The sequence below is a fragment of the Athene cunicularia genome (assembly GCF_003259725.1).
Source record: "Athene cunicularia isolate RWA chromosome 20 unlocalized genomic scaffold, athCun1 chr20_part1, whole genome shotgun sequence".
Lineage (NCBI taxonomy): Eukaryota > Metazoa > Chordata > Aves > Strigiformes > Strigidae > Athene > Athene cunicularia.
This window is the reverse complement of record NW_020799125.1, coordinates 14,121,967-14,148,181: the sequence shown is the minus strand read 5'-3', so window position 1 is coordinate 14,148,181 and position 26,215 is coordinate 14,121,967. Positions and strand designations below refer to the sequence as shown.

Sequence of the window (26,215 nt, the reverse complement as noted above, 5' to 3'; positions counted from 1 at the left end):
GCTGCCTTTTTTTTTTTTTTTATTTTAAGCCTTTATGTCAAAAGCTTTGTCCAAGTTTTTAATGGGAGGCAGCTTTTCTTGTTCTCTGCCTGGAGTGGCAGTGATATAGGACCTTCCCCATTCATTAATCTATGCACATTTTTTCACAAGGTTTAGGCATACATGTAGGGAATCTTCTATGTGAACTTCATTTGAGCTTTCATCTCACTACAACTCTTAGGATCGTTGCTGCAGTGCTAGAGGTGTGTTGAGCTACCTAGGCCATTGTAACTTAGTGGCTGAGTTCTCAGTTATTCATATGGGAATGGTTTATGGCATGGGAGAAGCAATTTCTGGAATGAAGAACCCTTTGAGAGAGTTCTTTGCTTCCCTTTTACAGTTCCTATATAGGCTTGATGCCTCTGAGCATAACCGAGCCATAATTAAATTTGCTCTGAGCTTTTGATAACCACCCAGGCCAGGCTGAGTGTACATCTTGCCTTTGCCAGCTTGACAGGTGTGTTCTCACGGCTGGCTGTTGGCAGCTGTTAGGTCCACTTCCCTCTTTTCATAGACCTGTATGTTCTAGGAAGGGAAACTTCTACTGGGCCTTTGTAATTGGAGGTTGAGAACTGACAGTACTGGTGTTTTGAAATACCTTCTGCACTCTCTGGCACTCATCTGCTAAATCTCCTTTCTGTTTTGTCTTTTTAGCTTGACATGAGCAGTGTTGGTTCCTACTTTCCAGAAAGTTCCTAAGGAGTGAAGTGTCAAGCTGCACTTTGGATTACAGACATCTGGACCTTCTGATGTTGTTTCTGCAGCTCTACCCCAAAGAAGATGCTACAAAACCAACGTTCTGTAGTGTTTTGTAAACTTAAGTACTATTACAAAAACTGACAAATAACATACCTAAGTTACAAATACGGAATGCTCTCTATCCCTTTGCTGACATTTTCTGGTTCCTCAGCTGTGCTTTCTCATTTTGTGATGGTGACTGAGCCCCTCAAATTAGCTCATAATATTTACTCTTGTGGCTCTTGGATGTTAATCACTAGATATTATTTTGCCTTAAATAATGGATTAGTGTTCTGCTGCACAGCAGTCTGGTTCAGCATGTACATGGCACTGCCCTTTCCACACTCTTGCTGAAGAGTGTTGTTTCTGCTGTAGGTAGACTTGAGAGCCCCTTGTATGTCCAATACCAAAAATATAGTAGTTACCACAAAATAATTCAGAAGTCATCACCTGCTGTCTTGCCCTGACTTGCAGCTATTCCCACAGGGCCCGTGATTCTGACGTGATCATCTCTGAGTAAAACTGGAGTTTTCCCAAAGTCAAGTCCAGGGGCTTCTGACAGCAACAATGTGTGACTGCCTCTGGAACAGTGGTATTTGTGCTGCTTCTGAGGCATCTGCAAGAGAGAGCTTAGAAAAGCATGCTATTGCCAGTGGGCTTAAATTTGTTCTACAGAAGTTATTCACCTATGCTGGAAACTCTGAGAAGTCAGCAAATCAAAAAACATTTAACCCACCTAGTCTTGAGTTATCTTGGAGACAACAGTTAAGTAACATGGTTCGAACTAGTTTACTCCAGTCAGATGTTAGAGATTTGAGAACTTGCTAATTAAGAGCTGTGCCTTTGCCAGGCAGTGATGATGACAAAAAGGAGCTGTAGATACTGCTTTCAGGTAGAAGATAGTAATTTGCTTCTAAACAGAGCTGTTGCTCACTGATCTCTCATTTCAGTTGCTCTTCTGCTTGCCCACTAAAGGTGTACTGAAGGCATAGAAATGCCTCCACTTCCCATCGTAAGGGTATGTGGAAGCTCCTCGTTGCTTCCACCCAGCTGCATTGCTGTCAGCTGGGCTCTCTTGAGGAGTGATGTCTTGAAGGCAGGGTACGCAGGGCTCTTTTTTGATCCTGGTGCTTCAGGCTTTGTAAAAAATCAAGTAAACTTCCATTTTTATTTCACTGTCTGGATGTTTAGGGAAGTTTTATAAGTTTGGTTTGATTAAAAGTTGCTCCTTAACCTTATAGATGAAGATTGCCATAGGATCTTCTCTGATCATAGCAGCCCTCTCATCTGGTCTGTCTGAAATGGTGGCTGAGCCAGGGGCTGCCATTTCCACACAGCTCCTCCTCCTGCTGCTGCTGGGGAAGCCTGTGAGCAGCTCACAGCTCCTTCATACTACAGCTAACAAATTTTAGTGTTCATGGCCCTTTTGCTATTGTGGACTACTTGGCCTGGAACTGACTCCAGGTCTCCTCATAGCTTAGAGTGAGAAGCTGCTTTCCTTTGGCCATCACACAGAGCTCTGTTCTTGGGTGTAAATGGCAAAAGGTCTGACTATTGCTGTTGGTGTTAGCGTGTATTCATCAAGTGTGAAATGAGTAACGCTGAAGTTCTCCTCTGCAACTTCTGTAACTCATTCCATTCTGATTGATAGACAGGAATCCTGGTTTATATTGGTGACCTCGATATGTGTTACATGTTAAAAATTACTTGAGGTAAACAAGAAAAATAATGCAGTCTCTGTAATCCAGATCCTTAAATAGAAAAGATACTGCTGTGCTGTTGGGGGTTGTGATATGCCAAAGAGGACTGAAGACAGACAGCAGAATGGGGTGTTGCTAACTGTGGTGTGTGACCTGTTACAAAAGTTGTGTTGAGGTTTCGGAACTGGATGGTTGTAAACATGATACCTGTGCTAAACCAGGGTTTGGGGAGGTCTGACCTAGTGAGATGGACCTCAGTACAAGGACAACAGAAACTAATAAAGAATGGAATTAGTAGAAACATGGATACATGATGTCATGAGAGTGTAGAAACTTGGTGTTTTCATGGCAAGTCATGTCTTGCAAGACCTGTGGAGTTTTAAAGGAGTACATAGGGCTGTGGAGAAGGTCTGTTATTTGTATTTCTGACAGGCATTTGGCAGGTTTTTGTGCCAAAGGCTTTTGAGCACCCTGGGCGAGTGATCCCATGGGATGAGAGGGAAGCCCTTTCACATGCTTGAGGATGGGGGAAAAAGTAAATGTTTAGATTTTCCAGGAGTTTCACAGGCAGCTCCATTGGGAGCCACAGTGTTCAGCGTTACTGTGTCCTGTTTAGGAGAGGCAGTGCATTGGTGCAGGGAAGTTTGCCTGTGCTGACTGACTCAAGACTTGTAAGGACGAGGACTGGCCGATGGCTTGATCGAAAGGTAAGTTCAGTAAGCTGAACATGAAGTGAAATATGTTGTGGTTAAGAATCCAGATTTCACACCTGTAGTGACAAACTGAGCAGTGCAGAGCAAATGCTTGCCCTGAAGGTATGTATTTGAACGAGGACATGCTCAGTCTTCAGTAACAGTCAAAAAATAAACGGAATGTTTGGAGTTAATTAGGAAAAGCAAGCTGAAAGCATCATTATCTGTAAATCTGTCATGCATCTTTATCGTGAGTATTGTGTGTAGATTAGATACAAGTGTTGCACAGTGGTTGCCAAGATTTTATGCAAATATTTTTTGTTGTAATGCTTATCTACTCTGTTCATTAAATTTGGTTCTTCTGTAAACTACAAACTCCAAAAGAAGCCAGGATAAAGGAGGAGTGAGATTCTCATGCTGATTATTTCCCATGAGAGCCTGTCTAGCAGTGTCAGAGCTTGCTAGTGCAGGGCCATGACGATGAGGCTGAGAACAGCAGTGAAACAGTAAGGGAGAAACAGCAGTGGTGAAGGGTTACAGAAAGGCAGAATTACAAGTGGCAGGCCCTTGGCCATTGCACAGCTTGAGGCACTTAAAGCACTGTGCAACACTTCACTGACCCTTTTTATGTATTTTATCTCAAGGGTGGCGTTCTCCAGTGATGATGCCAAAAGGTGTTAAGGAGTAGTCAGTAAATCAAGTTCTGTGTTCCCAGTGCTGGGTATTGCTGCATGAGATCTCAGGATTCTTTAATTGCTGAACTAGGAAGCTGTGGGTTGCATACCATGGCTATGTACCACCTTTGCTATTGGGTGGTGGAAGGCAACACATGATTTCAGATATTAGGAAGGGCTGCAGGAATGATCTGAGGTGATTCCATCTTGGACAAGTCTGATACTATGAGAAAGGTTGAATCAAGCCTTGGGATGTATGTCACAGGATGGAGAAGAGTTGTCCAGAGGTTTTTGAGGGAGGGAATAATGTCTTGCAACTCAAGGTTCAGTGAAGAAATTGTAGGGTGTGCAGCTTTGGCTGCTAGTATGATTTAACATCCAGAAACATTTTTTCCAGGATCCTTCACAGATGTTTATAAAAAACCTGAGTCCTCATGGTGTGAGATGGGAGATGCCGTTGAGGTTTAATAACTGATTATTTTGGGAACAGCTAATCACTTTTACAGTGGAGGACCACCTCTGACTATAGTGACGATGTATCCCAGCACATTCCTGACTTACCTGGAAGAATTACCTTACTGTTGGTGAAATTACCCAAAGGAGTCAAAAACTGGAGGGAAAAAAAAAAAAAAAAAGTAGAATGGTGGGTGCAGTGTGGTGTATGTAGTGGGCTGCTTGCCACAGGGACTGCAGCTGCTGCACTGGGGGTAGAGATGGGCCAGGCCTCTCCTCTAGCTGAACCGTCCCGTGCCAGGAGCACGCCTGGGAGAGCCTCGAGCTCACGGCTGTTCCCTGCTCCCCTGCGCTGGCAACATGTGATGGGAGGCAGGGGGGGTCGATGCGCTGCTGAGTGTTTCTGTGGCATAATACAGGATCCCAGCAAAGAGCTGAGGTGTGGGAGTATGAAAGGAGCTATCCCTTACATGAATACTGTGCCCAAATCCAGGTCACCCCGGGACTGCAGAGGTGCTAATCTTGACGAGAGAGATGACAGCAGCATGAATGGGATTGTACTGGGGAGAGTGGGTCAGCTGCTCACCTCCCTGCCCCAGCCCCGCCAGCACTTGTAACTGTAGAGGGCTGTTTCTCAGTCCCTTAAACCCCTACACAAAACCTCATCCAGGCAAGCTCAAATAGCATCTGCGCCAGGAGCCAGTTAGGTAGCAGAAAAGGCACGAAATGATTTGTCTGGTTCTTTGAAGGAGCAGTTCTTTGAGGAAGGTGAACTTTGGGAGCACAGGGCAGGCAGCTTGCTTACTGCTGTTGGGGTGCCTGGCTCCGCGAGGCCACGCGCAGCTGGCTGAGGAAGTGGCTCAGCTGGTACAGACCCAGGACAGCTTGTGCTGCAAGATTTTTGAACAGACCACAAAAAAAATCTACCTTTGGGCAGGAGGAGATCAATACAAACAAAACCAGACATTTCTGTAGGTTGTAAATTTTTTTTTTTTTTTTTTTAATGATGGCTGTTGGAAGTTGCTCAAAGGTTTGGGCTGTCGCAGTCCCAGAGGAGATGGCAGCGTACAGATGAGTTCGATGTGCCATGTGGCTGTGGCATCCATAGTGTGCATTCTACCACATACAGAGTACACATAGCAACGTACGGAGTAGCATTGTGTGGGGGGTGTCTAATTAGTAGCTCCGATTTCATTTGGTCCTTTGCACTCCTTCACCCATCATGAGACATTATCACATTTTTTCACTAAGATTGTTTTGCATCTACTAGCTTCTCACTTACTTTGTTATATGTTTGTAATATTTTTTTAATGTTTAAACACAATAAACAACTTGGCTATGGAAATCAATTATGAAGGACAAAATACAGTTGGAGACCATGTGTTATGCAGTCCTAGTGGGCTTCACTAGAAGTATCTATTTGTCTATCCTGCTTCACCGTAGCAATATTTGAGCACTAGTTAGAAATTCAGAATGCTGACAAGCTTTCTGCTTCTTCATTTCTCATCACTGTAATTTGGAATATTTTTAGAGTGTTTCTCATCCTTGGATTTTTCTTCACAGCTGATGTTACAGAGCTGTACTTTTTCTGTACTAACTGGACATTCTGTGCACTGCGCTTCCATTGCACTGAATAAAATTCAGTTATAGGCAGAGGCTTACGCCGATCGCCTGTTCCTTAGGGAGTGTGCAAAGCAGTTCATACACTTGCGTGAATGGCACTTCTGTACAGGGCCGGACTTCATTACATTGCACTGCAAGAAACTCTTCTTTCACTCTTCTATGTGGTAGAAATACCAGCATCAACAACAAAATGGACTAAGTTTGTGGTTAGGACACAACATCCTAAACCATTCACAGCTGTAAGAGGGATAAGCAGAAGCTACTCTTGTAGGAAGAGACTTGTGAAAAGTTACTAGCCGAAAGCTCAGATACTGACCTAGCCTTTACCTGATTTTTATGTCTGTCAAATGTGGCTAGTGATGAACTCATTCTAATGTGTGGCATGCTTCCTTTGGTCCTTGCCAAATATTTGCCTGTGAAGAAGTGAGCAAAAACAAAGAACAAACTTTGAAGGCATACAATGTTTGTAACATCTACGGGGATTGGATTTAGTTTTATAAACAGGCCTAATTCTTACTGCATCTTGACTATTTCAGCAAAGTATAATGATTATCTCACTCCAACAAACATTTCCATTCTCCTGAAACCCAACATACAAATTCCACAATCTAGTTACACATGCCACATAACAACAATTCATCTTTTCCCAGCATCTTAACAGGGGCAGAGTGCAGTCTACATCTATACATATTTTTCAGTATATCTGTAACCGTTGGTTCACGTTTTGTGCTGATGGGAGCTTAAAGCAACATTCTATGACATTTAAATATTTCTTTCATGAATGGCTCCCAAAACAAAAACATGTATTCCCATGATTGCTTTTTTTAGACCCAATTACTTTGTCTTCAGATTGTCCCAATCTAGGGCTTGATGTTGCCAGGTGACATTATGGTGTCTGGTTTGGTGCTTCTTGAGCTTCTGCTCTGCACTCATTTACCTCTCTGAGTGCTTAGTGGTTCCTCATGCACTGTGCTGAGTGGCAGCGTTGATTAGTTATGAATGTACAAAACATCTGACCAGCAGGTATTGGAAAATTGTATCCAGGTAATTCCCTGGACTTTGTAATAAACTAAGAAGATCTTTTAGAATGGTTCAGCATCAGAATGTCTTCTGCTTATGATACTGAATTGTTCCTGTTCATAGATTTTATGATCTTAATTCATTTATGAGACAGCTATTAAAAAAATGGTTCTGTTCAGAGGTGGTTTAGCTACACTGGAGAATGCTGGGTTTAACAGGGAGCACTGGTGCAGGGAACTGAAGGAAGTTTCCCAGGTCAGTTGAAACCTGTCTTGAAGACTGATGTTAGCAGAGTGAGCCTGCGGAGGATGGCACACCAAGACTGACACGCGACTGAGGCAGTAAGAAGAAAAGAGGCTCCACACTGCAAGGCTGTCTGTATTTTTTTCCAGTTTTCCTGCTTCTTTCAGTCCCAGGCTGTCCAAAACTTGTAGGTCACTGAAGTAGTTTTGTTTGGTAGGCTTTTGAATGCTTTTCTTTTTTTTCTTTTTTTTTTTTTTTTGTCCATAGTCCTCATCAGATCAATGAGTTGAGATGTGCAGCGGGCTGTGTCATACCCATTCCTGGACAGGTCTTTTGTAATACACAACATTTTGCTGCACCTCTTTGTTTTTAAACTGGAAGATCGTGTATACCAAGACAAGGATACACAGAGACAAAATGCAAGGGATCACAACTGCGATTGCATTTACAGTGCTAGGCACATCGTTTATTGTCACCATAATATCCACATCGTCGTGGGGGAGGCGTCTGTCTTTGCTTCGTTCAACATCCTTCTGGTTACAGCCCATCCAGTCTTTGAGGATTGACCTGGGGTAGCCTGGCTCCACACTCAGCCTCTGGTTGTCGAACTTCCAATACTCCTTCCCTTTGTAAAAGTAGGTATAAACTAGGAGACAAAACAGAGAATATTTCTCACCACACCACTTCCAACTTGATAAGCTGTGCTTATGTGAGGACGTGCAGAGAGCCTGAAAGGCTGGAGGTGGCAGCTGCCTGGGCCAATAAAACACACTCATCCAGGGCATCCCAAAACCACTGAGCAGTGAAGGTGGTTTTGGAGCCAGGATTCAAAGGAGAAGCCATAACCCCAGCTTGCGGTTGCAGTGTTGCCCACAGAGCACCATTCCCTTGGCCAAGACAAGCTGTGAATAAAAAAAACCCAACTAACTTTAAAGTGTTCTGCAATGAGTTATATTTCACTAAAGCATCTGTAAATATGTGCTTGTCATTACCAAGCAATTAACATAATCAGCAGAATGACAGTGTGTGCCTGAGTGCAATAGTGTTTGGAAGAATACTTGAGGTTTCTGTTCACCCAGCCTGAGGGAGCTGATGCTGAATGAGTCCTTTCAGGCACAGAATCCAGATTTGGCCTTTGTTAAGGAACAGTCTTGTCATGCTGCTAGTAAAAAGCTGATGTTTTCTGCTACATGTCTGAAGCACCCCTCCTCTCCCCAGACCACTCTCAAGTGATGAGAAAAAAAAAGAAAAAAGGGGGACAATGGTGAAAGCGTTTGGGCTCCAGGACTGCTTGGCTGGTTCTCACTGCTCCTCCAGCCTAGCCCAGCCTTAAAGCCCTTGTCTCACACCACAGCCCCAAATTTAAACATGGCCTCAACAACACAAGCTCCTTCTGTTAGTTCTTTCCCCAGCTGGAAGAAGAGAAAGAAATCTTCAAATCAGAGAAAGGGAAGTGTTGGAAGGAGCCTGTGGAGGTCCAACCCCCTACTGAGAGCATGGGTATCTCTGAAGTACACCAGGCAGGTTGGAGCTGTAACAGAGTGACTGAGCTACAGGGAAGAAACTGAGGAAAATGTGAGTTTTGGCATCCTCACAATCAGGGCCCTGGGAAACTTGGGTAGGGCCTGTTGTACAGCAAAAGCAGGTGGTCCCTTCCCATCCCCCAGAGCTGGCATTGCAGTAACGTGGTTCAGCAGTTGAGGGGGTACATGGGTTGAGATGAGGGTCAGGAAGGATCTCAGGCTGCCAGTGCTCACAGGTGCCGCTTCAGAGAGTTGATTCCTATCTCAGGAGATACTCAGAACACCCCCCCACCCCCATCCAACAACCCAACTCCCAAGGTAGACAAGCTATTACCACTCTAACAGGCGTGACACCTGCAGATACCTACAGCCTTCCTTGCTGATAAATGCGCCCTGTGGAGCCTGAGGGATTCCTCTCCACACGGTGATGGGCTTTGGGTATCCTGGGTCCGTTGCTCTCTTGTCCTCGTTGTACCTCCAGTACCTGTCACCTTTGAAGAAGTAGGTTTTGCCTACTGGCTCCCAGCGCAGAGCTGTGTCGATGCCTTCCCGGGGCAGACAATTCCCCAGCTCCACCAGACTGTGTGGGTAGCCTGGCTCTGCTGTCACTTCTTTAAAAACCCAGTATTTATCTCCTAAAGATGAATGGGGACACAAACAACAGATTTGCTTAATTAGCAGTTAAACTGATACAAATGTAAAATAGCTCCAATGAACCACAGCATGGTGAGGACTTCCAGGCTTAACTGTATTATGTAAAAGCTGTTCCTCCTCTTCATTTTGAACCTGAAACCTCCTGATTTCATTTGCTGCTCCTTGGGTCTTGGTTTGGAAGAGATGCTAAACGACTCCTCCCCATTCACCCTCTCTAGGCTAGGCCTGATTTCAAAGACTTCTCTCATACCTGCTCTTTGCCATCCCTCATTCAGGCTGAGGAGTTCCTTGCAGGAGGTCAGCCCTTATTTTTCAGTCATTTCTGTTGCCTTTCTCTGAGCCTCCTCACGTTTTAGTACAGTTTATTGAGCTGAGAGGCTGAAGCTGCAGACAGAAAATCACAAGACCAGGTACTGTGTTTTTGTACAGGCTGATGCTTTCCAGCCACTCCTCCTTGCTCACAACTTGCTCTCAAGTTACAGGCTCCTGTTCAGACACCATCACAGTGCAAGGAGCTAATGTGGGCCCCTGCATAAGGTTCATCATTTTGTCTCTTTAGGGGACAGTTGTCCAGGAATGTGGTTTGGGAGTGCCCTATACCCAGAGAGGCCCTAATGCCATGCCAAAACATGTTCAAGGAGACAGGCAGGAGACTGACACTCCCTGGGAAACAGGAGCTACTTCTTGTTATCCCACGGAAGCCAACTCCTACTAATGAACATTAGCTTTATACAGAGATTGTCCTGGCAAGGTCAGCTCACACTAAACTCTATTTTAAGGATCAGTGGCTGCTTGAGGTGTTCCCTTGGAAAAGGACAAGGATGCAGCGTACCTGTTTTCACCATCTTCATGACATAAGAGTGTGCTGTGAGACAGGTGTGGTAGGCTTGTACTGAAATGTACTGTACCTTTGAAGAAAACGAATTTTCCATCAGACCGCTCATAAGCTGCATCAATCTTTGCAGGGAGGCCTTTCCAGAACTGCTCAATTTGCATGGGATATCCCTCCTGCACTCGGTTGTTGCGCAGACGCCAGAACCAGCGATCCTGAGAAAACCAGAAGCGTCTTCAGACTATTTTTATCTTCAGTCAAATCAGGCTGGGCATCCAGCATCAAGCATTACTAATCCCTGCCTAGGCCCCATAACCATTAAAGACAGCAGTTCTGGTTCAGATGACAGCTCCAACCCAGCCCAACACTGTCTCCAGTGAGGGAAGCGCTTCATGGGGAAGATGACAGCCAAAAGGGTGAGGAGTTGATTGCTGGTGCTGTGAAAAAGGGTGGAAAGAAGGAGAGGAAAAAGGAGCAGGGGGAAGCAAGTCCACAGTTATAAGCATTATGAACTCATTTGTGAGCGACCTCTCTGTGTCTTGTACTGTCACACTTGTCCTGGTACAACCGGTGCTCAACTGTCGGACCCCAGGAGAGCTGTACAGCCTCAACAATATCTGGTGACTTTGTCAAGCACATGGTGTCCAAAGGCACAGAGGAGTTATCAAATATCCCTTTAGATATGAGATCATTAGTTAAAGCCATAGTGGATGCTCCAGGATGAGTAAGAGCAAGACAGAGCCTGTGAGCCTTCTCCCAGGTACTGTCCCAGCCTTCAATTATTTTCAGTTCAGGCATTTTCTGCAACTGATGTGGCTTAATGGCCTTCAACAGATCCCTCTCCACATTCACACTCACTAGGCAGAGTGAAAACTACAGGTATTTTGTGAATGGGACCATGGATTTCCATATTCAAGGCACTCTCATGTAGGTTATTGTGCAAAGCCTCTCCTTTCCTGGCTGCAGTTTGCAAGCAAGGTTGACTCAAACTCCCCAAGAGCTTCAGGTAGCTGAGTGCCCCCAGAAGCCCAGGGTTCACTGCATGCCATCTCTGGAGGCAACGATGCTTAACCCCTGGTTAAGTACTGGTATTGCTTTCTGGTTTTACAGGTAGCTCCTCTCTGAGCTTGATGTTGTCTGAAGACTCTGCCAGTGCATCCAGTTCACATTTTGGTGCACGGGCTATCTGGACATTTTGTGAATGCCCTCAGGCACTGTTTCCAAATATTACAGAGCCAATCTGCTTACAACTCCTTCTAATATTGCTCATTCATCAGCCTTGGAACAGAGCTATTTTCACAGACATTTCAAATCTTACTACCTTACATTTCTATTAACCTTTTCCAGCAATAAAGCTAAAGAAAGATTCGTGGGTAAGCAAGCATTCTTAGTACCTTGAAAACAAACATTTCTCCTCTAAAGAGAGCCACGGTGTTAAAGTTGCCATCACAGATATTCGGTTTCATGCCAGGAGGAGATGGCCTATCACCCAGAGGAGGACTAGGAGGTCTTGGCTGTCTCTCGTGTTTTCTTTCCGAAGTGGAGTGAATTCTGCGAACAGGAAGAGTGGGTAAAGGTCTGGTTGGCTCCAGAGGCTCAACAGGAGGACCTAGAAGTAAAAAGAAAAATGTTTAGCAAAGTGGACAGGTTTGGATTTTCTGTGCTTCCCTCGTAGGTTTTAAAAGGCAACAGGCTGGATGAATAGCCTTATGAGGAATTTACATACTCCTTGTGCAGAGCTGATTCCCTAGAAATGAGGAGCAGAACGAGATGCATCCACATGTAAAAGTTGTCCCAAAACAGGTGAGTGATAAGAACTGAAGAAGAGCCAGTATGTTTTTGTAGGTCTTCCCGAGGAGGCTGGAGCTAAAAGGAAGGAGAAGCCACACCAATCACGTTCCCAACTGAAATGAAAGCTAATAACCCTTGAATAGAAATGCTTAGTAAAAAAAACCAAAAGAAACAAAAAACCACAAAAAAACCCCAACCTCAAAACCCAAAGCAAAACCAGAAAAAAGTTAGGGTGTGGAAACCAGTGCTACAATCTAAGGGGAACTGCAGGGGAATTTAGAAATTAGAAAGCTATTACAGTTTAGTCAGGAATCTTTGCTTTGCTGACCAACAGCTGTGGTAAGGGACCAAGCTCTCATTCACGTGATGCTCCCCCACAAGCACAGCTCTCCCTTTTGAGCCTTACCCAGCTCAGCTTCGAGATCTGACAAGGCTGCAGGAATGTAAAGAGCTATAAAAACACAAGTGACTTCTTAGACTTGGAGTAGAGATCTGCTTTTAAACAGACTCTGCCACAGGATGATTTCACTAACAGTGATAAAACCTGGACCAAATCTAATTAAGTCATAGATTGCTTGTTCCTTCTCAGAGAAGGCCACAAGTTAATAAGGCAAGAAGCAGAAGGCTACTTGAAGCAAGAAATTTTAGCAAGTTTTATATCTGGTGTAATCAAATGGGGTTTGATTGTTTATTTACATTTATTTGCATGGATTATGGCTTCAATCTCTTTCTGAACGGTGATTTTGAAGGGGCTATGTGGGGAGCCTGCAGGACAGGCCTCCACCAGTGGGCACAACAGGGCCTGACTTCTGCAGCTGCACCCATAGAACAGTGGGACTGATAGAGCAACTGCTGCTTCACAACAGCTGGCAGGCCTGAACACTTGCACTGGCCAAGGCTCATCCTCACGGGCTGCAGGAGTCACACAGTCGTGTGGGTGACTGCCGTGGCGTGCCCAGAGGAGGAACGTCAGAGTAAGGATTTAGCTACCCCTGGAGGCTGTGAACCTGTGGGATTAGGAGAGGACTTCTGCAGATAAACATTTTGAACTGTGCTGCCTCAAATGATGGTTAGGTCTGAAGTCCCTCTGTCAACCTAGCTCTTAACTATTACATTCTGAAAGGGTTCCAATAATGAATGTTTACCATGTCCGGGAGAAGTGACTGTGTTAGTCAAAATCATCGCAGCTAGTGACAACAGTCATCAAAGCCATCACACTTAACTGTTACTAACATAACAGTAAGAATCTGGTGGGTAGGTTTCATGGATATCATGTTCAGAAAGTGCCACCTAGATAACAGCACCAGGCCAGAAACCTCCGCCTGTGAGCTCTGCGATGAGCCTCGTGTTTCTGGTGCAGATACAGCACATTTTCCAGGTACCAAGGCACAGAAAATCCTCTATAATGCACAGCAGATTGTTTCAATGATTAAGCCCCATCACTGCTAAAGTCTGTGTCTTACCTATTGTCTGAGTTTGTACAGCTTTAGATCCAATATTTTCTCCTTATCTCTAGTGTCTCAACATTTAATCATCTACAGACCTTGATGCTTTTAAAATTCTCCTTAAGGAGCTACATAGACCCTTCTGTCTGTTGCTTCAGTGTCTTTCCATTTTAAGATCTTGAGACTTACTTTTACAGCTCTTTCTAAAGCTTTTCAAATGGATCACTCCATTTCTTCAAGGTGACGTCCTCATAATGTGATATTCTGTGCCATATGCGATTTTTTAGCAACTGTTTTTACTTGCAACTGTTTCTATTTAGTTTTATCCTAGAACTTTAATAAAAGACATGAAATACTGCTCACAGAAATCCTTTAGACAAGGATTCTCTGTTGATAATTATTCTTGGAAAGCTGTCTACATGAAATGGATAAAAATATTTGACTGATACTGTATACTTCTCATCCCCCTACATTCTTAGCTGTTCAGTGCCCAGAATCTTAGCAGACCATAAAGTTCTTTTAAATAAAATTCCCAAACTGTGATACTGCTGCCGCTAGTGATCTGTGAATCCTCCCCAAATGGTGTGCAGCAAAGGTCTCCAGACATTGCCCATCACAGGAGGAACAGGGCTGGACCCCGCTGTTAGCCAGGCACTGTGGGTGCATCCACACTCATGTTTCAGTGCAGCTCAGAAGTGTGCTTTTGAGGAGCTGCTCCATCATTTGCAATTTCTGTGCTTTGATTCACACTGAAGTTTACAAAATGCATTCTTTTTGGACAAAGCTCAACTTGAAGATGCACTTCTGGAGTACATCGAGCATACTGCAGCTGCCAATAGGCATGACAGGGCACAGCTAGAGCTAATCCACAATAACCACCCCCTGCACCGAAACGCACACAGACTGGCTGTCAAGTACTCAGCCTTCTTTTTACTTTACACCACCCCTAAACACTGCTCTATCTACAGATGTGCTACTTTTATTCTTGCTAGCAGCCACAGACGTTGTTTGCTAAGGCAGCCATAGGCAACTTCACAGAATCACAGAATCATCTAAGTTGGAAAAGACCTCAAAGCTCATCTAGTCCAACCATTAACCTCACACTGACTGTTAACTTATTGTGGTGTGAAGCATATGGGCTGTGCAAAGGCATCTCCTCCGTGTTACACTAGCTGACACTTCTGGTTCAGGCTGGAAAGCTCACAGAGGTAGGATTAAGTTGGTACAGTGGGATATGCTGCAGAGGAAGGGATGGGAATAGAGAAGCAGCTCCCAGGCAGATCTTACACTGGTTTGTTGAGATGGGATGTGAGAGTAGTGTTTGGTGAATTAAAGGAGCAGGAACTGGTAACCTGTTTTGGCTGCCAAAAATGGCACTTGTTGCCAGTTATAGTACCTAAATAAATACCTAAATAAAAAACCTGAAAAGTTTGAAAACCGGCAGTTCACATGCTTGCTGAAGATAGGAAATGCTTGCATTAAGGAAAGGTAAGTCTTGACTGGGACCTAAGCAAGGAAACAGTAAACAGTGACTTACTGCAAGCTGCAGGTCTCATTAAACACCAGACTGATCTTGTCACTCCTGTGCTGCCATCCACACAGCTTTAGTGCATATGTTTTAGAAATAACCTCGAAAAACCTCTAATGCATGTCCTACATGAGAGGATTCCCCGCCAACAACTGAGACAAGGATCACCTTTCAAAATGAATCTACAGCATCTTGCTACAGAAGCGCAAGGGAGGTGTAGCTGTTCATTCCCTCCTCTTTACGAGAGGCTAACGCTGCCGTGCACTGACCAAATGAGAGGTGCATTTCTGTCGCCACGTATGGGTCAGAAAAGCCTCTCTGGTGGTCAGTTTAATTGTCACAGTGGAGCAATTTCATCAGACAGCTATTTGGTAGTTTGTAGAAGACTGCCACCAGCTCCAGCACAGGATAGATCCCAGCATTGTGAGAGGCAGCTAGAAGAAAATTCACAACGTGACTGTAAGGAGGATTCCAAGGAGCACTGTTGACTTTAAACGGGGTGAGATGTAGCAACCTGCAATGCAGAAGCACACCTCTGTCAGAGAGAACTCTCTGGGAGAGACAAGAAGTCACTGTATGTTACATATTCAAACTGGAAAGACACAAGAGTGAAAGGGAGCGATTGCCAAGTCAGGGCAGTTCTGCTTCTCAGACACAGCAAGCAGATAGAGATACTCAAATCAACAGCAGTTCTGGATTTCCAGAAATCACAAGCCAAAAACTCCACACTGAGAGGAGAAGAAAGCAAGAATAGAGTTTTATAGAGATGACCATGAGCAGTAAGGTGAGGACATGATGTTAATTTTTCCCCCTCTCTTTTAAAGAAAAGAAGTGTGAGACAGGACAGGAGTACTATCTAAATAAAGTTATGATGAATGTGTCTGATGGGTCACAAAGACACACAGAATCTCATAGTAAGGTGCAGAACAGGGACTATAAGATAGTGGTCATATGCTAAAAATTTACCATCTCATGCATGATTGGAGTTATTAAAGATTCTCTCTCTTCACAAGTGAGGACCACTCGTATACCAGGTTACAGCCTGCTCTGCCCCTGCTGCAGGACAGCATTCATTCATGTTCACTCTCTCACATTAACTTAAGTGTCCAAAGTCTGTCAGAGTCTTCCATGGAGAAGAACAAAGATAAAATAGGACCTGCAACCCAGGGGACTGATTTTAACGAGCTCTAAGATGTCACTGAAACAAAATGCAGTAAACTTGCAAGGCGGAAGCAGTTGTACACACTGCGGCCAGGATGGTGCAAATCAGCAACAATTCAGGTGAACCACAGATTTGCATTAACTGAAACATTTGCTAGAGCTCTGCAAAGAGCTCACAGGTCACGACTAGCAACGGGAGCTGGACCACTGTACGTACTCACTGCTTGCAATGGCCAAGCTAGTGCTGGGGTATTGCTCTGAAGGAGGTACCCAGCACTGACAAGGCTTCCCAAACATTTTACAGGTCACACTGCAACTTGCTGGGATGCAGACTTTGTCATTTCACTTAAAATATTCCTCTTACTGTCTTTCCCTGCCAGCCATGGATTTTTTTCCTTGTCATCTTCTGCTTCTCTTCTTGTTTTTATGTATTCTGGGCCCTCTAATTTATCCTGATTAAAGTCTTGTCTCCTCTTATGGTTATACAGATTGCATTTTTATTTTTAATTGCTGCCTTCACTTTGTCACTGAGGGAGGGTGGACTTAGAGCTAAAGGTGGAAGGTAATCCTACAGTTATGCACATTCAAAGAGCAGAGCAGAACACATACAACATGAACGTCCTCAGGTCCAAGTGGGCAGAATTTGGTCTACAGTTAGGGGGATGGGAAGCAGAAGCACAGACTTCCCACTGCTGAAGAGAGATGCTGTCTCGTAAGACCTAAGCCACTTCTGAGCACAACCTGGCATGAAAGCAGAATGAATAGACCCAATATAGTTTGTCAGCTGTTACTATTTCTGGAATCTCATCACAGTAACCTGACTCCAGAACAGACGGCTAAAGGCAGGATCTAACAGGTTTATGAGCAGCAGAGATGACCGTGTGAACTAAGAGCTACTGGAGAGATGATGGTACCTTGGTATTTATTACAGGAACTGATTACACCCACCACTGATACAACTAACCAGGCAGCATCGCGTGCAAATCACAGCCTCTGTCACTACGTTTCCAAGCAACTTCAGAGAATCAGTCAGAGCAACTCTCATTGAGAGAAAAATTAAGTGAGAGAGGCTATTGCATGGGTCTGCAGTTGGGCCTGAACCCAGTCACCTGGCTATTGGGTATGATCCCAGCACCGGAGATGAACCCACCCCCAGGGCTGAACCTGCAGCCACTTCCACAGGGGAAGCAGGTAAGAAACCTGCTGGAGCTGGAAACTCTAAATTCTGGAGGGAAGCAGCTTGCGGGGATTTTACAGACACTGTGTGGAGAAGAAGACTTTCTTCCTCTCTATCACAACCAAGGCAAAGAATGTCAGAAAGCTTTTGGGTCACAGCAGATCACCTTCAGAGTGTGACTTCCACCACTGGCACTTAGCCTCCTCCCTTCATGCTTCCTCTGTCGCAGACCATCTGAATACCAAGGTGACCTGTGAAGATAACACAGAGAGAGGAGGCATTTAGGAGCCACTGTGTCGATAGTTGAGGACAAAATATAATTGTACTGTCCTCCTGGCTATGGACAGAGTGTTCCCTTAACTGCACAACACCTGCCTGGAGGCTCAGCATCCCGCATGGCTCAGCGTCCGTTGCAGCCAACTCTGCATGAGCCAGGCAGCTCTCCAAGCCTGCCAGTGCAGAGGACGCCCTTTGTTTCAGATCAGGGGAGGTAACGATCCACCTGCAAACAAAGGCCTGCCTTTATCTTCTCCATATTCACTCCAAGTATAAAACTATCATCCAGACCACAGGCAGGCAGTTACACTTTTGAATAACATACAGGAGTTTTTTGGTTGCAAAAAGCTGAGCTGCCTGCATGTTTCTGCAGAACTGCACAAGCTGGAAAGGCTCCTCAGTTTCAAACCAAAACGTATGATCCACATGAGCCAGGGAGAGTGAGAGAAACCCACCTGGCTGCTCTGCAGACTCCAGGGCAGTGGAGAGTGGCTCCTGTTCGTAATAAATAAGCTAGCTGTCAACAAGCTATCTCAGGGATGAGAGATGGTCCATTCACAACAGCTCAAGCTCAGAAAGGACTCGTTTTCCTTGCCCACTTGGTAAACCTGTCCACAGAGCACTTGGCACTTCTGGGGCCAGACTTCAGCAAAGTGAATTAGCTGTGTCAGTTTGGGTATTCTTGCCCCAGTGCGCTACAGTTTGCAGAACAAGCCCCAGCACCACAGTCTACCCAACAGCTGGGCAGTCAAGGCCCTTGTGATCATCACTGGGTGGCAGGAAGGGTTCCTCAAGCCCATCTTACACAGACATTCTCCTCTGAATGACCAACTGCCACTCAGGTGATAGAAGACAAGTGTCTGTGGCTGAAATCCTTGCTCTAAGCCAGAGGGAAGTTACAGAGCTCTCCTGGGCTCTGTAATGAGGCAATTCACCTTGGGGTTGGGTTCTCTGCTTTGGGTGCAAGAAAACTGGGTCCAAAATTTCCAGGCTTAGGCAAGCAAATGATGAAAGTTTGGGCTCTGCAAGATGCTCCAGCTGTGGTGCTTGCAGCCCAGTTCCCCCTCTGGAAAAACTTTAAGAAGCCTGACATCTGCTCCACTGCAAAACAGAACATATATTTTATACTCAGAAGGATCTGTAGGGTAAGTATTTAATGCCCAGCCACAGCATAAAGCAGTGTTTCTCCATCAGCTCAGAAACCTCCCAAGAGACTTGGGCTCCCCCTCAGCTCCTCCCTCATCAGGAGGCAGCAGATCAGCTCCCTCCTCTCACAGCCTATGTGTGCAGCTCCAGGGCTGATGTGGGCACGGGTGAGTCCCTGTGTCATGGCAGAGTCCTCCATGTCTCAGGTGGACCCCAAGGATGGCACCAGGAACCAGGCGGTTCCTCTCTGCCTGTTTTTCAGAGGAACAGGAATGCAGATCTGGCCCAGGGCAGGTGAGACTCAGTGGATGCACCAGAGGTGGAGTCTGGTATTTCCTGCTGGGTCCAACAGAGTCTCTGGACAGGAGGAAAGGTGCAAATGAAGGGATGCCACATAGAGAGGGAGTCTGGTATCTCTGCAACATGCCAGAGATATGGCACCATGGCAGGTCCCTCCAGCTCTCTTACTGCTACACATTTTCCTTCCCCACCCTCCTACGAGCACAGTACCATGGGGCAGGGATCCAAAAGTCCCAGATCTTGCAGCTTCTATAGACAAGGTCTTGGATGTTACTCTATTTTCTTCCACATTCAAGAGGACATTATCAGAAAACAGTCCTATGCTTATAACATTTCCAGGTGCTGCATGACAGCAAATCTTGCTCTGATGGTCACTCACAATGCAGCATCACCATGCAAAGCGTTTTGCATCAGGTCTTTCTGCTGTTCCATCTCAAGCCATCTCACACATACATGTAGGTTACAAGGATCTGGGATTGCTCCATGGACTGCCACTGGGAAAAGGTGAGGGAGGTTATGAAACCTGTGCTTGCTGCACAGGAGCCATGAGGCCGGCAGAAGGTGCTGTTTGCTCAGGGACACTGTGCCCTGCTGATCCCCTGTGCCTGGATGTCAAAGCTGGTGTCTAGTTCCTTGGCCAGGGGCTGGTGTGGTTTCATGACCACCCTGGAGCTCAGCGCTCATGGGATGCAGCATGTACACTGACTGGGAGCTCTTATCTTGAGCTGCAGAAAGGATGCGTGAGGTTGACATGTCCTCAGTGAGATCTGGGAAGACCCCAATCCTTAAGGTTTTCTCCAGACCTAATGATTTGGTCTGTCTTTGAGTGATAAGGAGACCTTTCCTTTGTGACCTGAGGCTTTGAAAGGGCCTTGAAGGTCACCTGGTTTATCAGCTCCAAGCATCTGTATGGACACAAGTTTTTCCTGCACATGATGTCAACTCTTCTGCTCCCCAGGCACAGTGTCAGAAGAATCACTCCTAACATGAGAGGATGCTTCAGCCTATGGCAAAAGGGTCCTCAGAGCAGGATGTGAAGAACAGGGAAACCAGTGCTGAAGGATGATCAGTTCAGGCTGTGTGACAAGGCCATGGCTGGCTGAGAATGTCTCTTTTAATTTTGCTAGTGTTGCAGCCAGGGCTGCATGCAGCTACAGTGCAGGTGGAAAGGGGAGACAGTCAACTTAAGAGGGTATCCAGGGGACCTACATAATGGTATTATTTCCAGTTTAATATTATTCTTTCTGGGAATGTCACTTGTGACATGGGCACATGAGTACAGTGGGAGAGATCCTTCTGAGAAAGACATGTGAAGAACAGTGATGATATTTCCCTCATTTTGTCAAGAAGCACCTATCAGAAGATGGAAATACTGCTCAATTGTCATACAGTCTGCCACGCAGTGAGCTGCTGGCCTTTTCAGCACTAGCTCATAAGTGGAAATAACATTTTAAACATTGACCTTATACTAACCAGCATGAAGCACAAACAAGAGTTTGTATTACCTCTCTTTAGGTGAGTTTTGAAATAAATCCAGCAGAAAATAACAATAATTCAACAAATCATTATATGACAGATTTAGACAAATTTCTTTTCTAATGGATAAACACAGATACAACATCAAAATACATTTGAAATGCATCATTCTTAAAAGGAGACAAAATGGACTTAAACATTAGTAGAGCTTCTCTGTTCTAGAAATTCAGTGGAATGAAAAATTGGGTTTTAATTGAATTTATTTTTTGAAAAGGATGCTACAGGCAAGGCAGTGGCTCTGGCTCTATGACTTATTTTGCATAGTAGGTTCCTAAATAATACACATTGAGCACATGCTGCTGCACTGTAGAGAATGTCAAAACGGCAAGAAAGCAGGTGGTTTTGATTTTTGGACAGGTGCTCCAGTAGATGAGCTTTTGGCATTCCCAAGGCACAAGAAAGCTGACTGGCACTGTGGAAATAAAACACATTAGTTGAACGTTCTGCTAAAGCTACAAGAAGGATATTTCGGCAGACCATTCTCAGTTGTAAGAAGCTGAGATAAAAGGATCTGTTCTCTTATCTCCAGTTCCAGGGAGAAACATTATCTGCATTCTCCATCTCTTCTTTGTGAACCATAAGAGTAAAACCTAGTTTTAAACTAAACTTAATTTTTGTTCTGTAACTCAGTGCTAAGGGCTGAAATCTCCACCTGGGGAATCAAAGCTTCTACTGCAGAAGCTGCTCCTTCTTCTCCCCACAGGACTGGTTATCTCTACAACCACCAACACCATCCCCAGCCCACTCAAATTCAAAGCCCTCAAAGAGGAGCCTTGCACAATTCCATGAATAATCACCAAACTAATTTGTTCACATTGCTTTTTTTCAAGCGGAGTTAAAATTTTAAGCATATTATATTGCATACAGAGAATCTTAACATAGTATGTGGCTAAAGTTTAATGTCACTACCTAAGTGAAAAATAAGTGGAAGTGGAGTGGTGCTGCTACCAAGCCATAGGCAGTAGAGTACTGAGCTCTCTGCTCTGTCACAGCTGTGCACAAGACATCCTGCAGTGCTCTCACCAACTGCCAGGGTCCTGAGGATACTAATAGGTCTCAATGGTCCTGACCAGCACCACCTGGCACCTCCACCTCCATCCATGGGCCCAGGAGCCCCATTTCAGCTCAGTCCTGGGCATTGGGTCCCTGCCCAAGCTGTACTGGGGGAGTGCTGGTCCCCAGCTCAGCCACTGCTGATACTGGCTTGAATCACAAATGTGAAGAGGCATGGGTGTCAATTCCTTATCTGCTCCCTTTCCTAAAAAGGTATCTGAAAACAGAGAAACCAGTAATTTTTTCTTGACTGAACTTTCACTGTCAGCAGTAACAGGTTTTTTTTCTTTCTCATTAGTCAAAGTTCACAGGAACTAAATCAACATTCCAAAATAGAAACAGCGTAATGACATTTTAGCAGTTTTCAGCAATGAAAACTTAGGTATATCATTAAATAAAAATTTAACACTTACTACCCCAGCGCTTTATTTCAAAATCACCCAGAGTCTCTGTTATCCTGAGTATTTGAACACACACTATGTTACAGTATGTGTAATTAAATGATACCATAGGGCAGTTACCATGCAACTTCATCCTGGTAGTGAACAATAAAGAGAAAACATATGCACTAATGGGAAGAGCCAGTTCCCCCTGGGTATACTTCAAGCCATCTTATTTTAAATGTTGGACCTTACTTGGATATCTGCCTTACACCAAGGATGAACAGCACTCTATAAATGCCTGTTTTTTCCTATTGCTCAGACAGGTATCAGGGAAGCCAGCACAGAAAGAGCTTCCTCTTCTTTAGGCATCTATGTTTGAACAAATGAATCTCATTCCAGTCACCAAAATAAAAACCCACCCCAGACTCAAACAATTGACATACATCTTAGACCTCTAAAGTCTTGCTGTACTGCTTTAGAGTCTTAGAGGTCTTGGCACAAACTCTATTAAGCAGTAATTTAAAATCCACTGGCAGATCACTGATGCAAATGTTCACTAGTGTCAGGTCTGCCACTGATGCCAGCAGCAATTCCTTAGAAACACCAGCTCTCCCACTAACAACCATCTCATAAGGGCTTTTTTCAGGTCTAATTCATATAGTATCTGCTCTACTTGTACTGGGAGCTAATATTTGACTCCAGGTGTCCCGCAACTGTTGTATAGTTACATAGCACAGTTGCTCTATGCTACATTTATTAAGTAACCTCTCTGTCCAGCTTGTACTTTCCTCAAGGAATGAAATCACGGATGTTTGACAAAAGCTGTTTTCCATGGGCTGCTATAGTCTGTATCCATTGGCATCCTCTAGCTCAGCCTCCCCTCAACTGTGGCTTCTAAAACCTGCATTTTCCTCTGCTCCCAAGATTGATATTTATCAATATATCAATATATATAATTCAGCCAATAATTCTCTGAAGGTCCCTGTCCCCACACCCTGGTATCTGTGATCCCATCACATGGTACTGCATCTCCAGCCCCTTGGTTTTCTCCCATAATCCCTCTGCCTCCTTTTCTCTCTTTTCCCTGAGCCCATATCTTCGTGGCACGTGTTGTACAACAACGTTCAGCTGGAGATTGAAAGTCGTAAAGTGTTCCCTAAGCAGATCCAAACTTTCTTTTACTACCTTCTATGTATGGAGAAAAAAAACAGGGCATAAATAGCTTTTACCTTTCCTTGATGTTCCACGTTCTTCGCATTCTCTCCTTCTATTTGACCTCGCTGTTCCTAATGGACAAACCTTGGGTACAGCAATTGCCTGTTCTTGCCTTTCTAGTGTTCCTTGATATTGGGGACACAGCGAAGGATGGAGCAGCAGTGAGATCACAGAGGTCTGGTTATCCTGATTTGTGCAAAGATATTGCCACTGGGACAGTCATCAGACATTTGGCTGTGGATCAAAGGGCTTTACATGGTTCCCCATTCAGCTATGGCAGGAAATCCAGTCCACCAGCTGCAAGCATTCTGGGGGCTACCTGTCTGTGGCTGTAAAATACTCACTAGACTTGAGCCCAGTGTAAATAAATGAGCGGATAGCGTTGCTCACCATAGATTTTCTGAATTCCTTGGAGGTCATCCTGGGGCAGTTTGAAGTTGTGTGTTTCCATGTACTGGTAGAAAGGAGCCATGATAGCACTGGGATCATTGGAGTGTTCCAGACCCAGCGCATGTCCCAGCTCATGGACTGCGACCAGAAAGAGATCATTCCCTGTGGAAGGAAGGCACAGCCCCGTTAGTACACAGCCACATCCTGACGCAATCCCAAGCCCCACTTACCCATAAAGCAGGAAGCAAATGCTTTGCTATCCTATTGCACAGCAGGTCACAGTGCCAGGGTCAGCTCCTGGAGATGGTTTTAGTCCTGAAAGTCTGTGCAGCTTTTACAGTCATTATCACAGAATGGGCAGGAGGCTCCTAGTCCATGACCACCCTAGGGACATGAGCATCCTCAGGCCAAGTAAAACAGGCAGCTGCCTGGAGTGAGAGGATACTGACTGTAGACTCTTCTGTAGAGAGTTTACAGAAAATGGCCAAAATAGGCTGCTCTGGTACCACTTCCTCCTCATGTGAGTGCTGCCAGGAGAGATGAGAGTACTGCCAGTAAGCTTAGCAACAAGGGCACATGGTGGGAAGGGAGCTTTGTCCCCCTTCTGGGTCCTCCAGTGCTGACCTGGATCACCACATCCTAGGGGAGATCTGTAAGGCACCTAGCAAGGCAGGAGGAAGGGCAGAGATCAGGGCTAACACCCACCACAGCAACGTAGTACCTGGGACAACCCCATCTCCTCTAGCACAGGCTCCTCAACATACTTTTACTTTGCTGGACTCCTGGCACTGCCATGTCTGCGGGAGGAGGTGAGCACAGGTAGCACCATCCTGCAGGAGGCAGAGCCACACAGGGAAAGGTTGGGTTGGATCCCAATGGCAAGAGGGAGGAGGAGGAAGGAGGAAAGAAGGGATGTGCTCCTGCCAGGAAGAGAAAGGGCTGAGGAGCCCTCTCTGGTCCAGAAGCTGGTGGGAGTGCAAAGTAAGGGTACCTTCAACTCTATGTTACATGCATACACTCCTCTTCAGTCCCGTGGATTTGGGACCCTCATCTCCTTGATCTAGTGTGGTCCCTGGATGTCCTACTCCGTGAGGGCACCTTGACATGGGAGGTGACACAGGCAATGCTGTGAGAGGGATGAAGATGCAGCCAGCAAGGACAGATATGAGAGTCTCCCCATGTCAATAAAATGAGCCCTCAATTCTGCCTGAATCGGGCCTCTCTGCTTTTTCTGGCAAGGCACAAACCAAGAGCACTTGCAGTCAGACATGGAGAAAGCAGTTGGCAGTGGCAGCTCGTGGCTGATCTGCAGCATCTCCAAACAGTGTATCTTCGTTCCCCACATCTCCAAACTGCACCTATCTTAGAGGTAACAAAGTTCAGTTTTGTGTACACAGCTGAGATCTCCTTGGGACAAGACTTGCAACAGGGATTCATGTAGAACTATCTCCACCTTTAAATACTTATTCCTTCGCTGTTACCCATAAAAATGTGACAGCATAGGTTCAGGGGTCTGCAAGTCTTCACAGCAGGGTGCTTTATCAACATCTCAAGATACCTAAAATCAGTAACCAACAGTGCTCAACTGGTCATACATACCACACCAAAATGATTAAATTGTCTAAACATTTGAGTTGGAGGGTGTAAGCACCTGAACATGCAAGACATGTTAAAATATCCAAATGCATTTCAAATAAATATTCAAATACATTTGTTCAAATACATTGTCTGAAACTTATGTGGGATAAAATTTAGCCATACATGTATTTAAAACTCCAGAATTACTGTATTCAGGAAATCCAAATGGGGACTTGCATAGTAATTTTTTTTCTTATCCATTGCTGAAAATATGGGGTGTGTAGAACAAGCCAATAAAATGTTCAACACCACAGTATAAAATACATTAAGTAGTTTAATGGTTAAGTCTGGAGGACTGATCACTCTTCCTGAGTTTTCAAAAACGCTCAAGCTTAGAAGATGCACCCAGTTTTCAAAAGGGATTCATAGATACAAAGTCCTGTTGAGAATTAAATGGACTATGTCACTTCAATGCTCATGGAAGCCTAGTTTTTCTTGCTACCACAGCTATTCACACACAGAAATCAATGGTAAGTCACTCTGTACTGAGTGACTTTTACCACAGACTCATGGGCTGTGCTCATGCTAAGTGCTTGGAGATCTTTTCCCTCATGAATTTGGTGGCATTTTCCTCCTGGCTGAAGCATCTGAAGAGCCTTTGTACTGACAGCATGTCTAGAACTTACCTCTATGTAAGTCTATGTATAAACCTGTTAAGTTACTTGCCTCTAAGTGCTAATCCTTGATCAGAAGCATGAGATCAGACACTATTCTAATTTCAATTAGTTTAAAATAGCTTGTTTCTGACCAAAACAAATGCCAGCCCACTTTAAAGCTGGAAAACAGTCACTGAGATTCACAGAATGGTTGAGGTTGGAAGGAACCTCTGGAGATTGTCTAGTCCAACCCCTCAGCTCAAGCAAGGTCAAGTGAAGCAGGTTGACCAGGACCGTATCCAGTCAGGCTTTGAATTTCAAGTTCCTTGCATTGGGAAGCCCTGTACATAGCACTCCAGATGCGCTGAGAAGGGAATGACCATCGGCCT

General features: G+C 44.9%; 2 protein-coding genes across 2 annotated transcripts in view; one reads left to right on the top strand and one right to left on the bottom strand.

Moving 5' to 3' along the window:
* Positions 1-4,460, top strand: part of EIF6 (eukaryotic translation initiation factor 6) — an 8,464-nt gene extending 4,004 nt beyond the window's left edge. Inside the window, exon 5 of the mRNA XM_026862253.1 lies at positions 694-4,460. Coding sequence (XP_026718054.1) covers positions 694-703 — 10 coding nt within the window. The 3' untranslated portion in view covers positions 704-4,460. The remainder of the gene's footprint in view (positions 1-693) is intronic.
* An 809-nt stretch (positions 4,461-5,269) lies between these two features.
* The window catches only part of MMP24 (matrix metallopeptidase 24), a 43,998-nt gene continuing 23,052 nt past the window's right edge, over positions 5,270-26,215 (bottom strand). Inside the window, exons 4-8 of the mRNA XM_026862252.1 lie at positions 23,593-23,754; positions 11,586-11,800; positions 10,268-10,406; positions 9,074-9,340; positions 5,270-7,828 (exon numbers count right to left, since the gene is read on the bottom strand). Coding sequence (XP_026718053.1) covers positions 7,491-7,828; positions 9,074-9,340; positions 10,268-10,406; positions 11,586-11,800; positions 23,593-23,754 — 1,121 coding nt within the window. The 3' untranslated portion in view covers positions 5,270-7,490. The remainder of the gene's footprint in view (positions 7,829-9,073; positions 9,341-10,267; positions 10,407-11,585; positions 11,801-23,592; positions 23,755-26,215) is intronic.